General features: G+C 32.2%; 1 protein-coding gene across 7 annotated transcripts; it reads right to left on the bottom strand.

Annotated features, from left to right (window-relative positions):
- Positions 1 to 6990: 6990 nt before the first annotated feature.
- Positions 6991 to 15136, bottom strand: LOC136275466 (uncharacterized). 7 transcript variants are annotated; one of them, XM_066084785.1, is made up of 20 exons: positions 14320 to 15136; positions 13868 to 13933; positions 13693 to 13776; positions 13294 to 13382; positions 12960 to 13011; positions 12372 to 12602; positions 12034 to 12108; positions 11878 to 11936; positions 11672 to 11752; positions 11467 to 11558; positions 11303 to 11366; positions 10759 to 10833; positions 10576 to 10632; positions 9182 to 9262; positions 8981 to 9084; positions 8794 to 8845; positions 8423 to 8497; positions 8269 to 8334; positions 8008 to 8085; positions 6991 to 7338 (listed from the first exon to the last, which is right to left on the bottom strand). In XM_066084785.1, exons 9-20 carry the CDS (start codon positions 11717 to 11719, stop codon positions 7204 to 7206), a joined length of 927 nt encoding a protein of 308 aa, XP_065940857.1. In that variant the 5' UTR covers positions 11720 to 11752; positions 11878 to 11936; positions 12034 to 12108; positions 12372 to 12602; positions 12960 to 13011; positions 13294 to 13382; positions 13693 to 13776; positions 13868 to 13933; positions 14320 to 15136; the 3' UTR covers positions 6991 to 7203. The 7 variants fall into 7 exon arrangements, with proteins under 7 accessions (XP_065940857.1, XP_065940860.1, XP_065940861.1 ...); XM_066084788.1 differs by having other exon boundaries at positions 11672 to 11741; XM_066084789.1 differs by lacking the exon at positions 10759 to 10833.
- Between the last annotated feature and the right edge of the window lie 1870 nt (positions 15137 to 17006).

Genomic DNA, 17006 nt, shown 5'->3' with positions numbered 1-17006 from the left:
CATGGGCATAATATCCTTAGTTGTCTAGCCATGCCAATTTTTTAATCGATGGATCAAATGTAGCATACAGATTTTAAGTGCTAATTGCTGGTTGACTTTGGATGAATCTTCAAATGCCCTTGCGTAGATTGGAATTTGGGGAGTCCAAGGAAGTTATGAAATGGTCATTTTCTTTGTCAAATTCAGCCAGTCTTGTTTCTATTGATAGACTGCATAGTGTTATCATCATTAATCACGGTTCGGAGTCCATAAAATGTCCGAGTATATCCTATGTACATAATGACTGTAATTACCAAAAAAACTATTTATTGTTAAAGTATACCTGCTACACCATATGTACATTGTATCCGCTTGATTAGCCTACTCCTTTACCAACAGTTAACAAACAAAGTGCACACAAACACCAATAAATTCTGAATGTTCTGACTGTAATGACTATATTTAAGGTCTTCCGTTTCCAACGGAAGACCTTATAGTTTTCGTACGATTTCTTATTATTAAGGTCTTCCGTTTCCAACGGAAGACCTTATTGTTTTTCTTAGGTTTGTTTTTCCCTATTATTATTATTATTTTTTTTTTCTTACCGATTTTGTGCACGCGATTTCTCGGAAACGGCTCAACTGATTTACGTCAAATTTTCAGTTCTGATAGGTATTGATCTGAACCTTGTTGGAAATTTTTTTTGTTTATGACGTCACTTCCTGTCTTGAGATATCATGGATTTATCGGTTTTTATAGGGGTATTTTGTCACGAGAACTCCTCTTTTACCATTCAAGATATGATGTTGAACTTTTCAGGGCTGATAGACGAAAGAATGAAATAGTGTCTAATGGTCATTAATCATCTTTATCTCAAAGAGCGCCGAAGCTCGCCCGAGCTTGAAAATTAGGATAAAAAAGGCGTCGTGATTTTTCTTGGTTTTCTTTGAATATCTCTTTTCATGAAAACATTTTGTTAAAACATGTAGAACAAAAAATCTTAATTAAATCAAGAGCTTTCATTTGAAATCATGAAAAAGGGGCTGGCCCCTCAAATAAGGGGGTGAGGGGGCTCTAAAGTATTTTAATAATAACTTTTTACCGTGAAATATTTTGTGATGCGTTATAGAAGCAATTATGTTTATTCTTAGGTTATTTACCTATACATGGCAATCATTTACTTCTATGTTACGTAATTAGGGATTTTAAGGGGCCAGAAGTCCAAAACTTTGATGCTCAATATCTCAAAATGAAGAAACATTTGGATAAGCAATATTTAACAAAAGATGCTCAAAATATAGAGCTTAACAACCTGAAACCATAGTTTCCTTGTTATGCGGTCCCTAAAAGGAGTCACAGGGTCGGCCCCTAAAACGACCCTCTCAAGATATCTCGAGAACGGTACATAATTTGTAAACACTTTTTGAACAAAATGTGTTTGAATTGACAAAAGCTTTCATTTGAAATCAAGAAAAAGGGGCTGGCCCTTCAAATTAGGGGCTGAGGGAGCTCTGAAGTCTTTTAATGATAACCTTTTACCGTGAAATATTTTGTGATGCGTTATAGAAGCAATTATGTTCATTCTAAGGTTATTTACCTATACATGGCAATCATTTACACTTATGTTACGTAATTAGTCATTTTTAAGGGGCCAGAAGTCCAAAACTTTAATACATAATATCTCAAAATGAAGAAACATTTGGATAAGCAATATTTAACAAAAGATGCTCAAAATATAGAGCTTAACAATAATCAACTATAATTTCTTTGTTATGCGGTCCCTGAAAGGAGATACAGGGTTGGCCCCTAACACGACCCTCTCAAGATATCTCGAGAACGGTACAAAATTTGTAATTACTTGTTGAACAAAAAGTGTTAGAATTGACAATAGCTTTCATTTGAAATCATGAAAAAGGTGCTGGCCCTTCTAATAAGGGGCTGAGGGGGCTCTTAAGTCTATTAATGATAACTTTTTACTGTTAAATATTTGGTGATACGTTATAGAAGCAATTATGTTTATTCTAATGTTATGTACCTGTACATGGCAATCATTTACACTTATGTTACGTAATTAGGGATTTTAAGGGACCAGAGGTCTAAAGCTTTGATGCTCAATATCTCAAAATGGAGGAAAACTTTGGAAAGCAATATTGAACAAAAGATGCTCAAAATATTGAGCTTAACAATGTACAACCATATATATTGTTTTTATCTGGACCCTAAAAGGAGTTTTAGGACCGGATATCAAAACGATTTTTCCCTGATATCTCAAAAACGGTAACCAATTTCTAAATACTTATTAGTGGTACACAAAAATACCTTTTGACTAAAATGAATGAAAAGGAGCTGATCCCTCAAATAAGGGACACCAAAGGGATAGATAGTCTTTCCCCCATTACTCATAGATCCCGCCTCCTTTCCGGATACGTTTCGTTGATAAAGGTCAAGAGTAAGGACATTCCATATTCTAAAAATCGGACGGAAGACCTCCTCGTTGCTCGCAACGAGATCGTGTCTAGTTATTATTATTATTTTTTTTTTCTTACCGATTTTGTGCACGCGATATCTCGGAAACGACTGAACTGATTTACGTCAAATTTTCAGTTCTGATAGGTAATGATCTGAACCTTGTTGGAAATTTTTGTTGTTGATGACGTCACTTCCTGTCTTGAGACATCGTGGATTTAACTGTTTTTATAGGGGTATTTTGTGCGGAGAACTCCTCTTTTATCATTTAAGATATGATGTTGAACTTTTCAGGGCTGATAGACGAAAGATTGAAATAGTGTCTAATGGTAATTAATCATCTTTATCTCAAAGAGCGCCGAAGCTCGCCCGAGCTTGAAAATTAAGATTAAAAAGGCGTCGTGATTTTTCTTGGTTTTCTTTTAATATCTCTTTTCTCGAAAGCATTTTGTTAAAACAAGTAGAACAAAAAAACTTAATTAAATCAAGAGCTTTCATTTGAGATCAAGAAAAAGGGGCTGACCCTTCAAATTAGGGGCTGAGGGGGCTCTAAAGTCTTTTAATGATAACTTTTTACCGTGAAATATTTTGTGATGCGTTGTAGAAGCAATTATGTTTATTCTTAGGTCATTAACCTAATCATGGCAATCATTTACTCCTATGTTACGTAATTAGGGATTTTAATGGACCAGAAGTCCAAAACTTTGATGCTCAATATCTCAAAATGAAGAAACATTTGGATAAGCAATATTGAACAAAAGATGCTCAAAATATTGAGCTTAACAATCTGAAACCATAATTTTCTTGTTATGCGGTCCCTTAAAGGAGTTACAGGGTCGGCCCCTAAAACGACCCTCTCCAGATATCTCGAGAACGGTACAAAATTTGTAAACACTTTTTGAACAAAATGTGTTTGAATTGACAAGAGCTTTCATTTGAAATCATGAAAAAGGGGCTGGCCCTTCAAATTAGGGGCTGAGGGGGCTCTAAAGTCTTTTAATGATAACTTTTTACCGTGAAATATTTTGTGATGCGTTGTAGAAGCAATTATGTTTATTCTTAGGTCATTAACCTAATCATGGCAATCATTTACTCCTATGTTACGTAATTAGGGATTTTAAGGGACCAGAAGTCCAAAACTTTGATGCTCAATATCTCAAAATGAAGAAACATTTGGATAAGCAATATTGAACAAAAGATGCTCAAAATATTGAGCTTAACAATCTGAAACCATAATTTTCTTGTTATGCGGTCCCTTAAAGGAGTTACAGGGTCGGCCCCTAAAACGACCCTCTCAAGATATCTCGAGAACGGTACATAATTTGTAAACACTTTTTGAACAAAATGTGTTTGAATTGACAAGAGCTTTCATTTGAAATCATGAAAAAGGGGCTGGCCCTTCAAATTAGGGGCTGAGGGGGCTCTAAAGTCTTTTAATGATAACTTTTTACCGTGAAATATTTTGTGATGCGTTATAGAAGCAATTATGTTTATTCTTAGGTCATTAACCTAAACATGACAATCATTTACTCCTATGTTACGTAATTAGGGATTTTAAGGGGCCAGAAGTCCAAAACTTTGATGCTCAATATCTCAAAATGAAGAAACATTTGGATAAGCAATATTGAACAAAAGATGCTCAAAATATTGAGCTTAACAAAAATGAACTATAATTTCTTTGTTATGTGGTCTATAAAAGGAGTTACATGGTCGGCCCCTCACACGACCCTCTCAAGATATCTCGAGAACGTACAACATTTGTAATTACTTGTTGAACAAAAAGTGTTTTAATTGACAAGAGCTTTCATTTGAAATCATGAAAAAGGGGCTGGCCCTTCTAATAAGGGGCTGAGGGGGCTCTAAAGTCTTTTAATGATAACTTTTTACTGTTAAATATTTTTTGATACGTTATAGAAGCAATTATGTTCATTCTAATGTTATGTACATGTACATGGCAATCATATACTCTTATGTTACGTAATTAGGGATTTTAAGGGGCCAGAAGTCTAAAGCGTTGATGCTCAATATCTCAAAATGGAGGAAAACTTTGGAAAGCAATATTGAACAAAAGATGCTCAAAATATTGAGCTTAACAATGTACAACCATATATTGTTTTTATCTGGACCCTAAAAGGAGTTTTAGGACCGGATATCAAAACGATTTTTCCCTGATATCTCAAAAACGGTAACCAATTTCTAAATACTTATTAGTGGTACACAAAAATACCTTTTGACTAAAATGAATGAAAAGGAGCTGATCCCTCAAATAAGGGACACCAAAGGGATAAATAGTCTTTCACCCATTACTCTTAGATCCCGCCTCCTTTTCCGGATACGTTTCGTTGATGAAGGTCAAGAGTAAGGTTATTCCATATTCTAAAAATCGGACGGAAGACCTCCTCGTTGCTCGCAACGAGATCGTGTCTAGTTATTATTATTTTTTTTTTCCACAAATTTTGTGCATGCGATTTCTCGAAAACTATTCGACCGATTTCAATCATTTTTTCACAGAAGATGGGACTTGATGTTAACTTCATACGTTTTTGATATTTTTTTTGTCGTCACTTCCGGTACCGATTTATCGGCCATTTTGCACATTTTCACGACCTATTTTGTGCAGAGCTGATCTCAGAAACTATCAGAGATATGACTATGAAATTTTCAGGATAGGTAGTCTATAGTTTGAAGTTGTGCACTATTATGTTGTTTTACGCCAGTGGCGCCATTTCTTGGAGCTCGCCTGGGCTCGAAAATTGAGTACGAATTTTCATTCAAAATTTTCATACGTTTTCATCTGTATCTTTTTATCAGTTGATATTTTGTTAAGACATATATAACAAAAGTAGTAGATAATTAAACGTTCTTTCCAACAAAATCAAGAAAAAGGGGCTGGCCCCTTAAATTAAGGGCCAAGACACTCGTAAACTCTATTACAAATAACTTAAAAACGATCAAAATTTTGTAATGCAATATAGAAGCAAAATTGTTGATTGTAACAATATCTATCAGGTAAAATCATTTTCACACCCATTTATGACGTAATTAGGGATTTTAAGGGGCCAAAGTACTTAAACTTTGATGCAATATATCTAGAGAAGGAGACATATGTTGTTAGGCAATGTAGAAAAGAAAATGTTTGCATTGATGATTCTAATCGATTCCACTAATCAAAACTCTAAAGTCTGTCCTTATTAATGATCTAGAGGGCTGGCCCCTAAAATATTCAATAATTTGTATCTCAAAAATGAACAACAATTTTAGATGGGTGTAAGAACAACAAATGTTAGTTTTCGTGAGACCTTTTGATCGAACTCAAGAAAAAGGGGCTGGCCCCTTAAATGAGGGGCCAAGACACTCGTAAACTATATTACAGATAACTTGAAAACAATCAAGATTTCAAATATCTTTGGTACCTAGCCTTTTTACAAAATTGATACCAGCGAGATTTTAGTCACTGTAAGTGATTGAGACACAAACTTTTATAAATGATAGACAATCGATTGAAGATATATTTAACGGGTTTTCTTTTGTCAACCGTCACTTCCGGTACTCACCAGAAGAGTTCAAACAATTCATTTTTTTTCACAAGTTTAACTGATTATCTTCGGTGTTTCATCTTCCATGATTAACAGTAGTGTACACTAAACAAATGTATAAAAAAAACCTAGCTTTTATTTTCATAAACCTCTTTTGTTCATCCGTTTTCGGTCTCGAGACAAAAATCCTAGATTCACCAAGATCGCAGATTCGGCAGAGAATATCGATATTTCATCTTATCATATGAAAACAAAATCGGACGGAAGACCTACTCGTTACTCGTAACGAGATCTAGTTCAAAATCTTTTTTTAATTTACTATCGCTCTAAACATGAAAATTCCACTGGCTAAAATTGTTAGGTTTTTTATAATCATATTACTATGGAATATATAGTTTGTGGCAGAAAAATAAGGTTAAAGAACGTCGGCGGTTATGTTGTGAGTGTCCAATGCTCAGAATTCACTTGTCATCTATATTCAACATTTTCACGTAAATGTTTTTATGATTAATATACATTTGTTAAAGTCTCCTTTGATTTACAATTGTTATATTGTGGTGTTATTTGGATTTTCCCGTGTTTGTCTTCGCCAAATGTGTATAATGTTTTTGCTAAAAGAGAAATTCCAATGGCTTGACCCACAAAATGGTCCTCAAGGATAATAACTTAGAGGGAAATTACATGTACGCAATATGATATCTATTCAAATGGTTACCATGATTTGAATAATTCAGTTTCGAGTACATTTTCCTAGAATTTCTATTTCACAATTTCGCTTCAATATTTATCAAGAGATTATACACAACAATATTTCTCCTTATTTTTTCTTTTTTCATAACATAAAATGATTCAATTGATTTAGATCTAAAAAGAGAAAAAACCACCAATATCAATATTTTTACGATAAAGAAAACACAAGACAAATGTAGGTAAACTGAAAAGAGAAAATGTCCTCAATTGTCATATGGTTATATTTAAAAAAAATTATTTTCAAAATACATGTACGTATAGATGCACATTTGTTCTTTGTATGTAACAGAAACAATATTTATATCTTTTTCACTAAAAAAGTACAATCTAAATCCAACGACTGAGAAAAGTTAAAATACATACATAACAATTTTATTTAATTTTAAAACCAAAGAAATCAATTGTACAATTTAAAAAATGAAACTCTTAACTAGACTACAAATGAATTATTGTAAAACATTGTAAATGTCATTTATAAATCATCATCAAAACTGCCTATTTCCAGAGATTCCTCCTGGTCTTTTGTACCATTGACCTTCTTGTCGTTTGGACTAATTTTGCTTGATGTCTTTTTGCTCAAAATAGAGCATACAGTCAATTCAAAAATCTGAAGAAAATAACTATCCTAGTAGATTAATTCAATATAATATAAAAATCATAAGTCGATGCACATTGTCACGCAAAACGTTTCTTTATATAAACTGTATATAACTGACCTCTCAGTCTAGTGATACGCAAAATATTTCTTGTAAAAAAGGGCTCAAAATTAGTGGATCTCTTTTATTGTGCTCTATAATGCTTTGGATTCAATCTTAGGATACAAAACGAAATGGACCTGGATATTCAAAAATGATATCTAAAGGTAAAGGGCATAAACCAGGATGACGAATTTATCACTGTGTGTTTTAACTATGGCTAGCAAAACCAAGTCCAGGAAATCTGTTTTGGTGGAATCAGCTGAGAAAAATAAACTTATTTAGCTTATTCATAGTATATGTATGTGTGCTATTGCTGACTATATAGCCTCAGAAACCTATTCTCTTAAAAGGGTGTTTTGGTTGTCGACTTGCGAATACGTTCAGGGTTCAATATTTAAAAAAGAGGATATACATAGTCAATTTTAGATAAGCTCTTTGATTTCTATGATAATCGACGTAGGCAGACAGCGAATAAAAAATTGATTTTAAGTAAACAGGATTTTTTAGCTTCATAGCTCGTGTTACTTTTTGAAGGAGCCATTGTAAATTCACCTGTAAAATAACTGATGCATACTCACATGAGAACAAGCATTCACTACAAGATAAGCCACCAAAGTTCCTGAAGCGTGAAACAGCAAGTATGAATTCCGGCATACCTAAAGAAAATACACTTTTAAGATATACTTTCATTTAAGGGATATACCACAGTTCAGTGACTGACGTTAATTAAAGAACAAAATGCTAAAATCATATAAATTTCTTAATTTAAAATGATTAAAAATTTCCAGAGTATTTTATTTCGTAATTAGTAATGAAACTAGTTTTTTGTTATCACATACCTCTTGTTTTAAACTATAGTAAAGTGAAGATAAACAGACCGGACCTGGTCCACACAAGCAATAACTCTGTTAAAAAAACAAAGGATTAGTAGCTAACTTATGTAATATATAGATCTGACAGTTTTTCAATTTGAATAAAAACATCAAAACGTACCAAATGAAGAATTGTTGATGACAAAGACAACGTGGTGACATCCGATGCTATCCAGATTATTCGCATTAAGATGCTCTGTGAAATACATTTTGCATACATTAGCATTCAATATCGCAGACAAAGATCAAGTTTTTTAATTTTGAGATCCGTATGTATGTATCCAGGGCTCAGGCCCATCAATATTAAACCAATCCAGAACAGAATACGTATGATCTATGTAGAAAAAAAGTCAAAACGCTACTGAGATTTCATAACAGACTTATTTTCAAAAATACTTCAAACTTTATCTTGATGTTCAAAAATACTTTAAGCATTATCTTGATGTGTGTAATAGTTAGCCAATCCTCAATTTTGTCAAGGTTTATACTTACTAGCATTAAACATAAAATTACAAAGAATGTAATTTTCATCTTTGAAGATTTTCTGAAAAGCAAAGCAATATATGTGTATGAGAAAAATCTGTACCACTGTAAAAGTATATTATACCGTAAAAATAATCATGGAATGGTAAACAAAAGGTAATTTATTTGATTAAAACACAATATATCGCCGACTCACAGACTGCTGTACAAACGTCCAAATGCAGAACGAAACGCTCCGTTAGATACCGATATATCTCCAAGATACGAGTACAATCGATCAAGCATAATGATACTTAAAACCTGTAATATTAAATTAATTAATTCACATCAAGCTGTCAGACCGTTTTCATCTAATACATAAAGGAAAATCAATCAATAATGAGAATAATATACTCACATTTATTATAATTTGAGGAACTAAATATGAAACGTAAACAGCAGCAATGTCGAAGACATAACCCACATTTGTATCGCAAAACTGAAAGAAAATATTCAGTTTCATTGCAATTAGTTCTCCTAAAGTTGAATGCATAAAAATATATTTTTTTTATATGTACTGCTTTTATTATATATTTTACCAGAACTGTTGCTGCATAGTTGGTTGCGCTTCTGATGTCTTAGTCTGTCTTCATAATTGATGCTCTAGCTTACAACAACTTACAAAACAAATCATATGTTCCACATTACGTGCAGTAATGTTACAAATGAATTTGCTAAATATTTAATTACGTAATGATGAGAAAAATTGCAGATAATTATATAAAACAAAGCCATTGCAACTCAAAAAAAATTAAACAATATTAGGAAGTCAAGCATGTAGATGTCGAGGAAAAATCAAGAAATCATTAATCTTCAAATAAAATAAACACACTAGCTTTAAAGTAAATTACAAAACAAATGCCAAGTTTCCAATTACATGCAATGCTGCTGTTTGCATATGCTATCTAAAAACGTGATGGTGAAGACATTTTGCCTATATTCATATGTTAATCTCAGCGAGACTCGTCGAGACTGAAAAATTTTTGACGGACGTCTCTTCCGAATCTCAGACCAGTGCCACACAAAGTGATTATTTTTTAATTCATTTCCACACTCATTCAGATCTCCAATGCTGAAGAGTTCCAGTCAAGGTCACAAATAGCCTGTTTCAGAATATGTCGTACTCAAAGGTTTCAACCTTATCATTTTATGAATATTTCATTATGAAATTAAAAGGTTTAGTTATAAATACCGGATATTTCCTTTTTATTTATTATAAATTCCAGATTTTATTTTTTAGGCAAATAAATTGACATCTAAATGCATTTATAAAGTTTATGTTTGCCCTTTTATAGTTTTCTATGTAAAACTACGAATACGACATATTTTGAAACAGTCTATTTATGACCTTGACTGGAACTCTTCAGCATTGGAGATGTGAATGAGTGTGGAAATGAATTGAAAAATAAACAAGTTCATATTTTGTGGGATATAAATCTTTTAACGGTAGGAACCTAACATTTTATGTTGATAGGGAGTTAAAGGGATGTTCAAAGTAAAAAGTTGAAGCGAGCAGATGATTTAATTCAGCGTATTTCTAACATAACAACCGGCCGAAGTTGGGGCAAATTTTCCCGAATCACTTTGTGTGGCACTGGTCTGAGATTCGGAAGAGACGTCCGTCAAAAATTTTTCAGTCTCGACGAATCTCGCTGAGATTATTCATATGTAACAAAACTGTTGTAATTTGAAATGAATCAAACAATTCAGTCCAGCAATTCAATGGTAAGGGAGAATAATACAATACATTACCGATGAAAATTTCGTCGAACTATAATGTGAAAAGAATCTGTCGTAGCAATTGTAAGCCTGAAATAAAAGAAACACATCGTCAGCTATAAATAAAGTACTCGATAAATAGTTATTAACATTATTTATGGGAGAATTACGCTCAATTTCAAAACCTCTTTTTCTCACAATACAATGTTTATTTACCAAATTTAACAAATATGAAGACTGTGTTATCAAAACAATATATCCTCCCAGAAGAACAATCAAGATGGTAATCATCTAAAATAAATTATTATTAGGCATGTTAATACCATCTACATCAGGATAAAACCGTCATTTTACAACGTCTGAATCTTATTTTGATTTAACATTTTTTTTATTCAAAATTGACACAATCTCGCTTAAATACTTTAAACACAGCTTACAATATAAATAAAAAATGAGCGTGTATGTAATCCAAAACATATGACAGCAACCCTGGAGAATAATGTGAGCGGTATCAGCGACATCAATGTGTAGGTAAGAGCATTAAGAAGATCTTGCATGTCATAGCGATGTTTTTCAAAAGCATTCAAATTCTGCTGCACAAATTGATCGAATGGATAAAAGTTTACAAAGTAGAGGGTGTATATTGCAATGCAGTAGGACGCATCAACAACCTCTAAAAGAAAAAAGGATGTGAAAAAAAACCGATTTTTTTTTTATTAGCTAACGAATTGTGTACTTGCAAGCTCTGTTTTATACTTACGATACCAAGCCATTGCACAGCTTTGAATGAACTTTGAACTTTCACTTCAGAGATTTTTGCTTTCCTATATTAAAATTCATATGAAGAGGATGTTGTATGCACATTTTCACAAAAAATTTTTTAGTGCTTAGATAGAATGACTTTTCAAACGGGACATAACTCACAGCTTAAGCCACAGAATCTTCAGGACTCCTTTGTTTTCCTCGTCCTTCAGTAGTATAGGATAAACTCGGTCTACGAGGATAACGTATATTGTCTATGGGAACAAAGTAATAGTTCGTAATATTTGAAAAAACATAAGCACCGTCTCATTGAAAAAGAATATATTACCTTTTCAAAATTTCAAAATGTTTGTTTTCATGCTCTTACATTTAAGATAAGGTGAATGGTTAGAAAAGTCATCTTGATTGCCTCCATGCTGTGCACAACTCATCTCCAACTATCACAAAACTAAACAACAGAGAAACGATCAATGGTACATAAACAGTACTAAATAAATAAAACGGGTAAAAATATTTATTATAAATTTCAGACACGAACTCATGGGTTTCTTTCGTTTTTATACATTCATCTACCTGTTTTCGTGAATACCTTCTGTGTAATATCACGATTCTCGTTGAAAGCAGGTGTATGTCTTTACAATAAAGATATGTATTAATAAAACATTTCTTCAAATGTAAATAATAACAGTATATATGTATATGAAGTTTTTAACAAATTTTACAACTTACCAAGTTCAACAGAAACGATGACAGTATTAACATTGCCAATTCTCCAACTATATATGCAAGGGAACTGACAACAAACTAAAACAAAGTTTTGAAAATAAATATAATGTAAAACCAGCATAATAAGCAAATATAATTTCGTATTTAATCAATATTCCAGTAATATGTTCCATCGCTTAAAAAACGCTGAAATATGGATACATAAAAGCTAAATATGTTATCAAAAAATTCTCTTTTTGTGCGTCTTTTAATTGATCAATTTCAAGTCTGACAGAAATATCATAGTAAACTCTAAACAATGGTTATTGAACACAATCGGTTGTCTATATTTCATTACTTACAAGAAACGAAGCTTGGAGTTTGCCGATTAGCAGTATTAACCACAGAAGCAGTGGACGGAGTATGAGTGTAATGGGAATAACGGCCATTCGAGTATACGTCAATCCATTCATAAGGTATTGCATATTCAAGCCATGATATGTAAACCTCCCTAAAAACTGCTGAAGGTATGCTGGGTAAATTTTCTCAAAGAAATATGCGTATGTTGCTATTCCAGTTGCAATCTCAAAAACCTGCGTTAAAAAAAAAAGAGTTTAGCATTAAATTGCAGTTTGATGAAAGCAAGCAAACTGTCCATTTCACTGACGAAACAATATCCATCCAGACAATTTTATGACTTATCTAATATTTAATTATTTACTCTGATAATTTGTTTGTCTATATTTTACATTACATTTAATAACAATAAATATTTAGCTAGTTCATAAAATATTGTGAAAATTATATATATATATATATATATATATATATATATATATATATATATATATATATATATATATATATATATATACATGTATATATATATATATATATATATATATATATATATATATATATATATATATATATAAAATACAAGCCCATACCATTGTAAATACTGTCAGAGATTCAATGAAAATTTGTGGGTTGCTGATAACCCTGAAAAAAAAAATTAAAATCGGTGATATATTGGTTCATACTGTTAAATCAGACTTAAGGAGGTTTGATGGCAAATAAATCACCGATCGGATTTACCTTAATCTTTTAAACAAGATAATATGGAATAACAATTTATTAAAGACATAAAACCCCATTTGTTTAACATTACATTTGAGCATGTTCCAAAGATTTTTAAACAGAGATTGATATAATGTAAAGTAACCACGAACATTTAGTCTTTTTCGGGTTGATATTCTTAAATAAAATGATCTAATAATATACCCAATATATATCCGCTTAAAATGCCGCATACATATTGTTTCTGAAAACAATTTCCGGTGCAATTTCCAACAAAGAGCCACAGAGAAAAACTGAAAAAAATTACAAAACAATTGTCAAAATCAAAACTTTAAAACTTATTTACTTTAATCCTTTGAATGTATGTTATGATAATTAAAATAAAGTACAAACATCTGTACATTAATATCTTCGTAAGATACAATCACCTACCTCTCATAAATATTTGTTGTTGCAAATTTATCTGTTCGTTGATTCGATTTAAATTCATGTCACAAAAACTAAATGTCATGAACTATTTAGATATATGTGGTTTGCTAAATGATATTGTCATTTTAAAGAATACTTTACAGTAAGAAGATAATTAAGATATATTCTCATTACCTGCAGTGAGAGGGATGCCAGTGACCAAAATAACCAAATTTACCTCGCAGTACTAATCCAAAGATCGGTCCGGCCATTGCAGAGCTTGAAACAGAACGGGAAAGTTGAATATAAATAATGACACTGTTCTGCTCTAATAAAGATCTGATAAATGAATATTCATGTTTCTACTCACAAAGTGTAAGTCATCTTAATCGGAGGAAAATTCGCACTGTCCGACACCCTCGATGCAGCAATATATCTACGAAACAATTGATATTATTTCATCGTCATAAAACTTACAAGTTTAATAATTAAGTCAAACCACGTGGTTCCGTCATGTAAATCCTGAAAATGATTTGGCAAGTTATTTTATTAGTAAGCACGCTTTGTAGTATTATAATGGTTGATAAAAATTAGTTTAGCCAAATGAGGCAAAACTAAGCGGTATAGACGTTAGAATGAAACCGGGAGTAGTTAATCTATAAAACAACCTGTATACATGTTGTCATTGTCTTTAATATTTTAATATTATTCCTTTTTCAATTATTTTGGCTTTTAATTACCAAAACAGCTTTTTTAGTTATATATGATTGCTTTGGTTTTGAAATATATATATACAGTGTTAAACTGTAGATAATTTCTTACCATCTTTAGAGGAACCACAATCATAAACAGAGATATAATGTGCGGCAGTAGTAGGAATGTCTGAAATTCAAAACAGTGATGAAACAGTTCCTGCTGACAACTGATGTAACATCCCAACCATTCCTTTAGACGGAATATTTGTTTTCTTTTTCCTGGGATTTGTTAGTCTTCTCTTCTATGGAGTATAATTTATAATGTCATATTGTGTATTCAGAATGTTAAGATATCCATTTAAACCTATTTGATAGCGATTTCCAATATATTCTTACCTTTTACGCATATTACGTACTTCGAGTGTATCAATATACCACAAATTCAGTAAAGTATACAAGAGAACTACAATAATTACTTGTGCGAAAGACATATTATCGCGTGCGCAAGACATAACGAGTCGTGAACACAAATGCACACACTGTTCATTGTCGCAAAAATTGAAAAGAATATGTATGCCCTAAATGTACCATAATGATTGTACATCATAGATGCAAACTTAGCTTTTGCAAATTATAAGTACGATTTCTGTGTTAAAAAATAAGCAATGCTAGAAATGTTTTTGTCTTTCTTCGAGGTTTTAAAAATTGCAAAAAGCAATTTAAAATCCAATTCAACCAGATTATAAAAACATGCGTGTCTCCTTGTTGAAATTTTAATAAATAAAATACTTCGTTATACTAAAACGTCTAAAGTCTATCCTCTTTATCCCATACGTGGTTCGAACATAATGTAACAATAATTCATACCGTCGACACAGTGGTTGTGGGATAAGTATATTCGCTGCATTCGGAACTATCTTTCTCAAAACAGCAATACAACTGTTATTATTGAAAGGAAAAAAGAAAGGCCTATAAGCTAAACGAATGTTGATATACATTTTCAAAGAATTTCAAAGTAGGTAAATACGAGGGCTGTCCAAAACGATTTTGAACATTCACAATTTTGTCATTGGTTTATAGATACATATTGCATACTAAAAAATTTGTCATAAAATCCAAATCGAACTAGAATTGTTTTTAGTGTTATAATAACTAAAACTAAACTAAAATGAGTTTATTAACGGGTCGCGAAAGTATGCACGGCCAAGTGTAAAAATTGCCCAAATTTCGTAGAAGAGTTTCAGCTATGAACATTTACAGTTTTAAAAAAACATATCAAAATTTCATAATCTTCTATTGTGATATTGTCTGTATGGTGTAGGCTACGTCGTTTTCATAATTCATTTGAGGACGTTTTCAAACCAGTAGAGCATTTTTACAAGATATAACGACAAGAACAAGTCTTTAAAAACGCCAGAAAAAGCGACATCGGCTGACAAATAATAGACGAAACAGGATCGAGTTTATTTATCTTTAAGCAACAAATGCGGTTTTTTGATGAAGCATGCGATTGTACCTTCTGACAAGTTGATGAATGCAACATATCACTCTTGAGTAAACCCAGGACTACGGCGTTATAGAAATGTCGTTATAACTCAAATTCAGACTGGGTCATGCCGCCTGTTTAGGCAATGTACATTTAATGATAACTCTAACATAAAAATGTACATTTGTCTGTTTTTATAAATATTCATTATTATACTCTATCAATAAATATTATAATACAATTCTGAAAATGACGCCGTTGTTTTGATTAAAATTACATGTTTTCACGAACTTTTTGGACAACCCTCGAACTTTTTGCATTAATATTTTCGAAAACCAAAGAGAAATGATGCATACCGCTTTTATTAGGAGGCCGGCAAATATCAAAATAATACTTTCCAACAACATCGTTATGATTTCAGAAACGATGTACTACAACAAAATGTTCTTTTGTCTTGTACAATGTAGCAATTAATAAAGATTTTTACAAAAGCCCATTGAGCTCATTTTCGTAGGTAAAAAAAAATATTTTTTTCGCGAATAAACGCGATACTTTCGCGATATAACGCGTTAATTTCGCAAATAAACGCGAAACTTTCCCAAATAAACGCGAAACTTTCGCGATATAACGCCTAACTTTTGCGAATAAACGCGAAACTTTCACGATATAACGCGTTAATTTCGCGATATAACGCGTTAATTTCGCGATATAACGCGTAAGTTTCGCGAATAAACGCGTTAGTTTCGCGAATAAACGCGTTACTTTCGCGAATAAACGCGTAACTTTCGCGAATTAACGCGAAACTATTATATAAATATTGTCATTTCTGTAAGCCTCCTGTCTTAAGGATCCAATTGAGGGTCAGCTCAAACTTAGTGATCACGAAGTACAGTAACTGTATTTCTTTCTTAAGCGGTTTTATTAAGCGTGATCGTATAGTTACAACAATTAAAAGCAGCCCAAATCAAGAGTCTGCTCAACCTCATTTCACATGGGTATATATAAGGTTTTACTTATGATGGACAGTTCTGACTAGTTCGGCCCTTTTACTGCGATCATGAGTGAACATTTAGTGCTCAAAATTAAGATTAATAGTTTATTACTAAATAAAGTAACAAAACCCTCAAAACTGCCAATCAAAGAGTCGGGATGCAGGATTTGAGTCTCAGAGTCCTGGGTCTCAGAGTCCCCCACCTAGTATGAGGCATCACTTACTCATAATACGTTCATTCATACATGGCATAAAAGGTTACAAAGTTTAATATAAAGAATACACAATACATGACTCAATATAGAGTACCAGAGCTATCGTTGCAGACACAGAATCG

Source organism: Magallana gigas, chromosome 5 (assembly GCF_963853765.1).
Source record: "Magallana gigas chromosome 5, xbMagGiga1.1, whole genome shotgun sequence".
NCBI lineage: Eukaryota > Metazoa > Mollusca > Bivalvia > Ostreida > Ostreidae > Magallana > Magallana gigas.
This window is presented reverse-complemented; position numbering and strand designations above follow the sequence as displayed.

Coding starts and splice junctions, on each gene's coding strand:
- LOC136275466 (XM_066084785.1), bottom strand. CDS start 11,719: ATGGAGGCAATCAAGATGACTTTTCTAACCATTCACCTTATCTTAAAT. Junction 11,559..11,671: donor CCATTCACCTTATCTTAAAT/GTAAGAGCATGA, acceptor TTGTTCCCATAG/ACAATATACGTTATCCTCGT. Junction 7,339..8,007: donor TAGTGAATGCTTGTTCTCAT/GTGAGTATGCAT, acceptor TATTTTCTTCAG/ATTTTTGAATTGACTGTATG.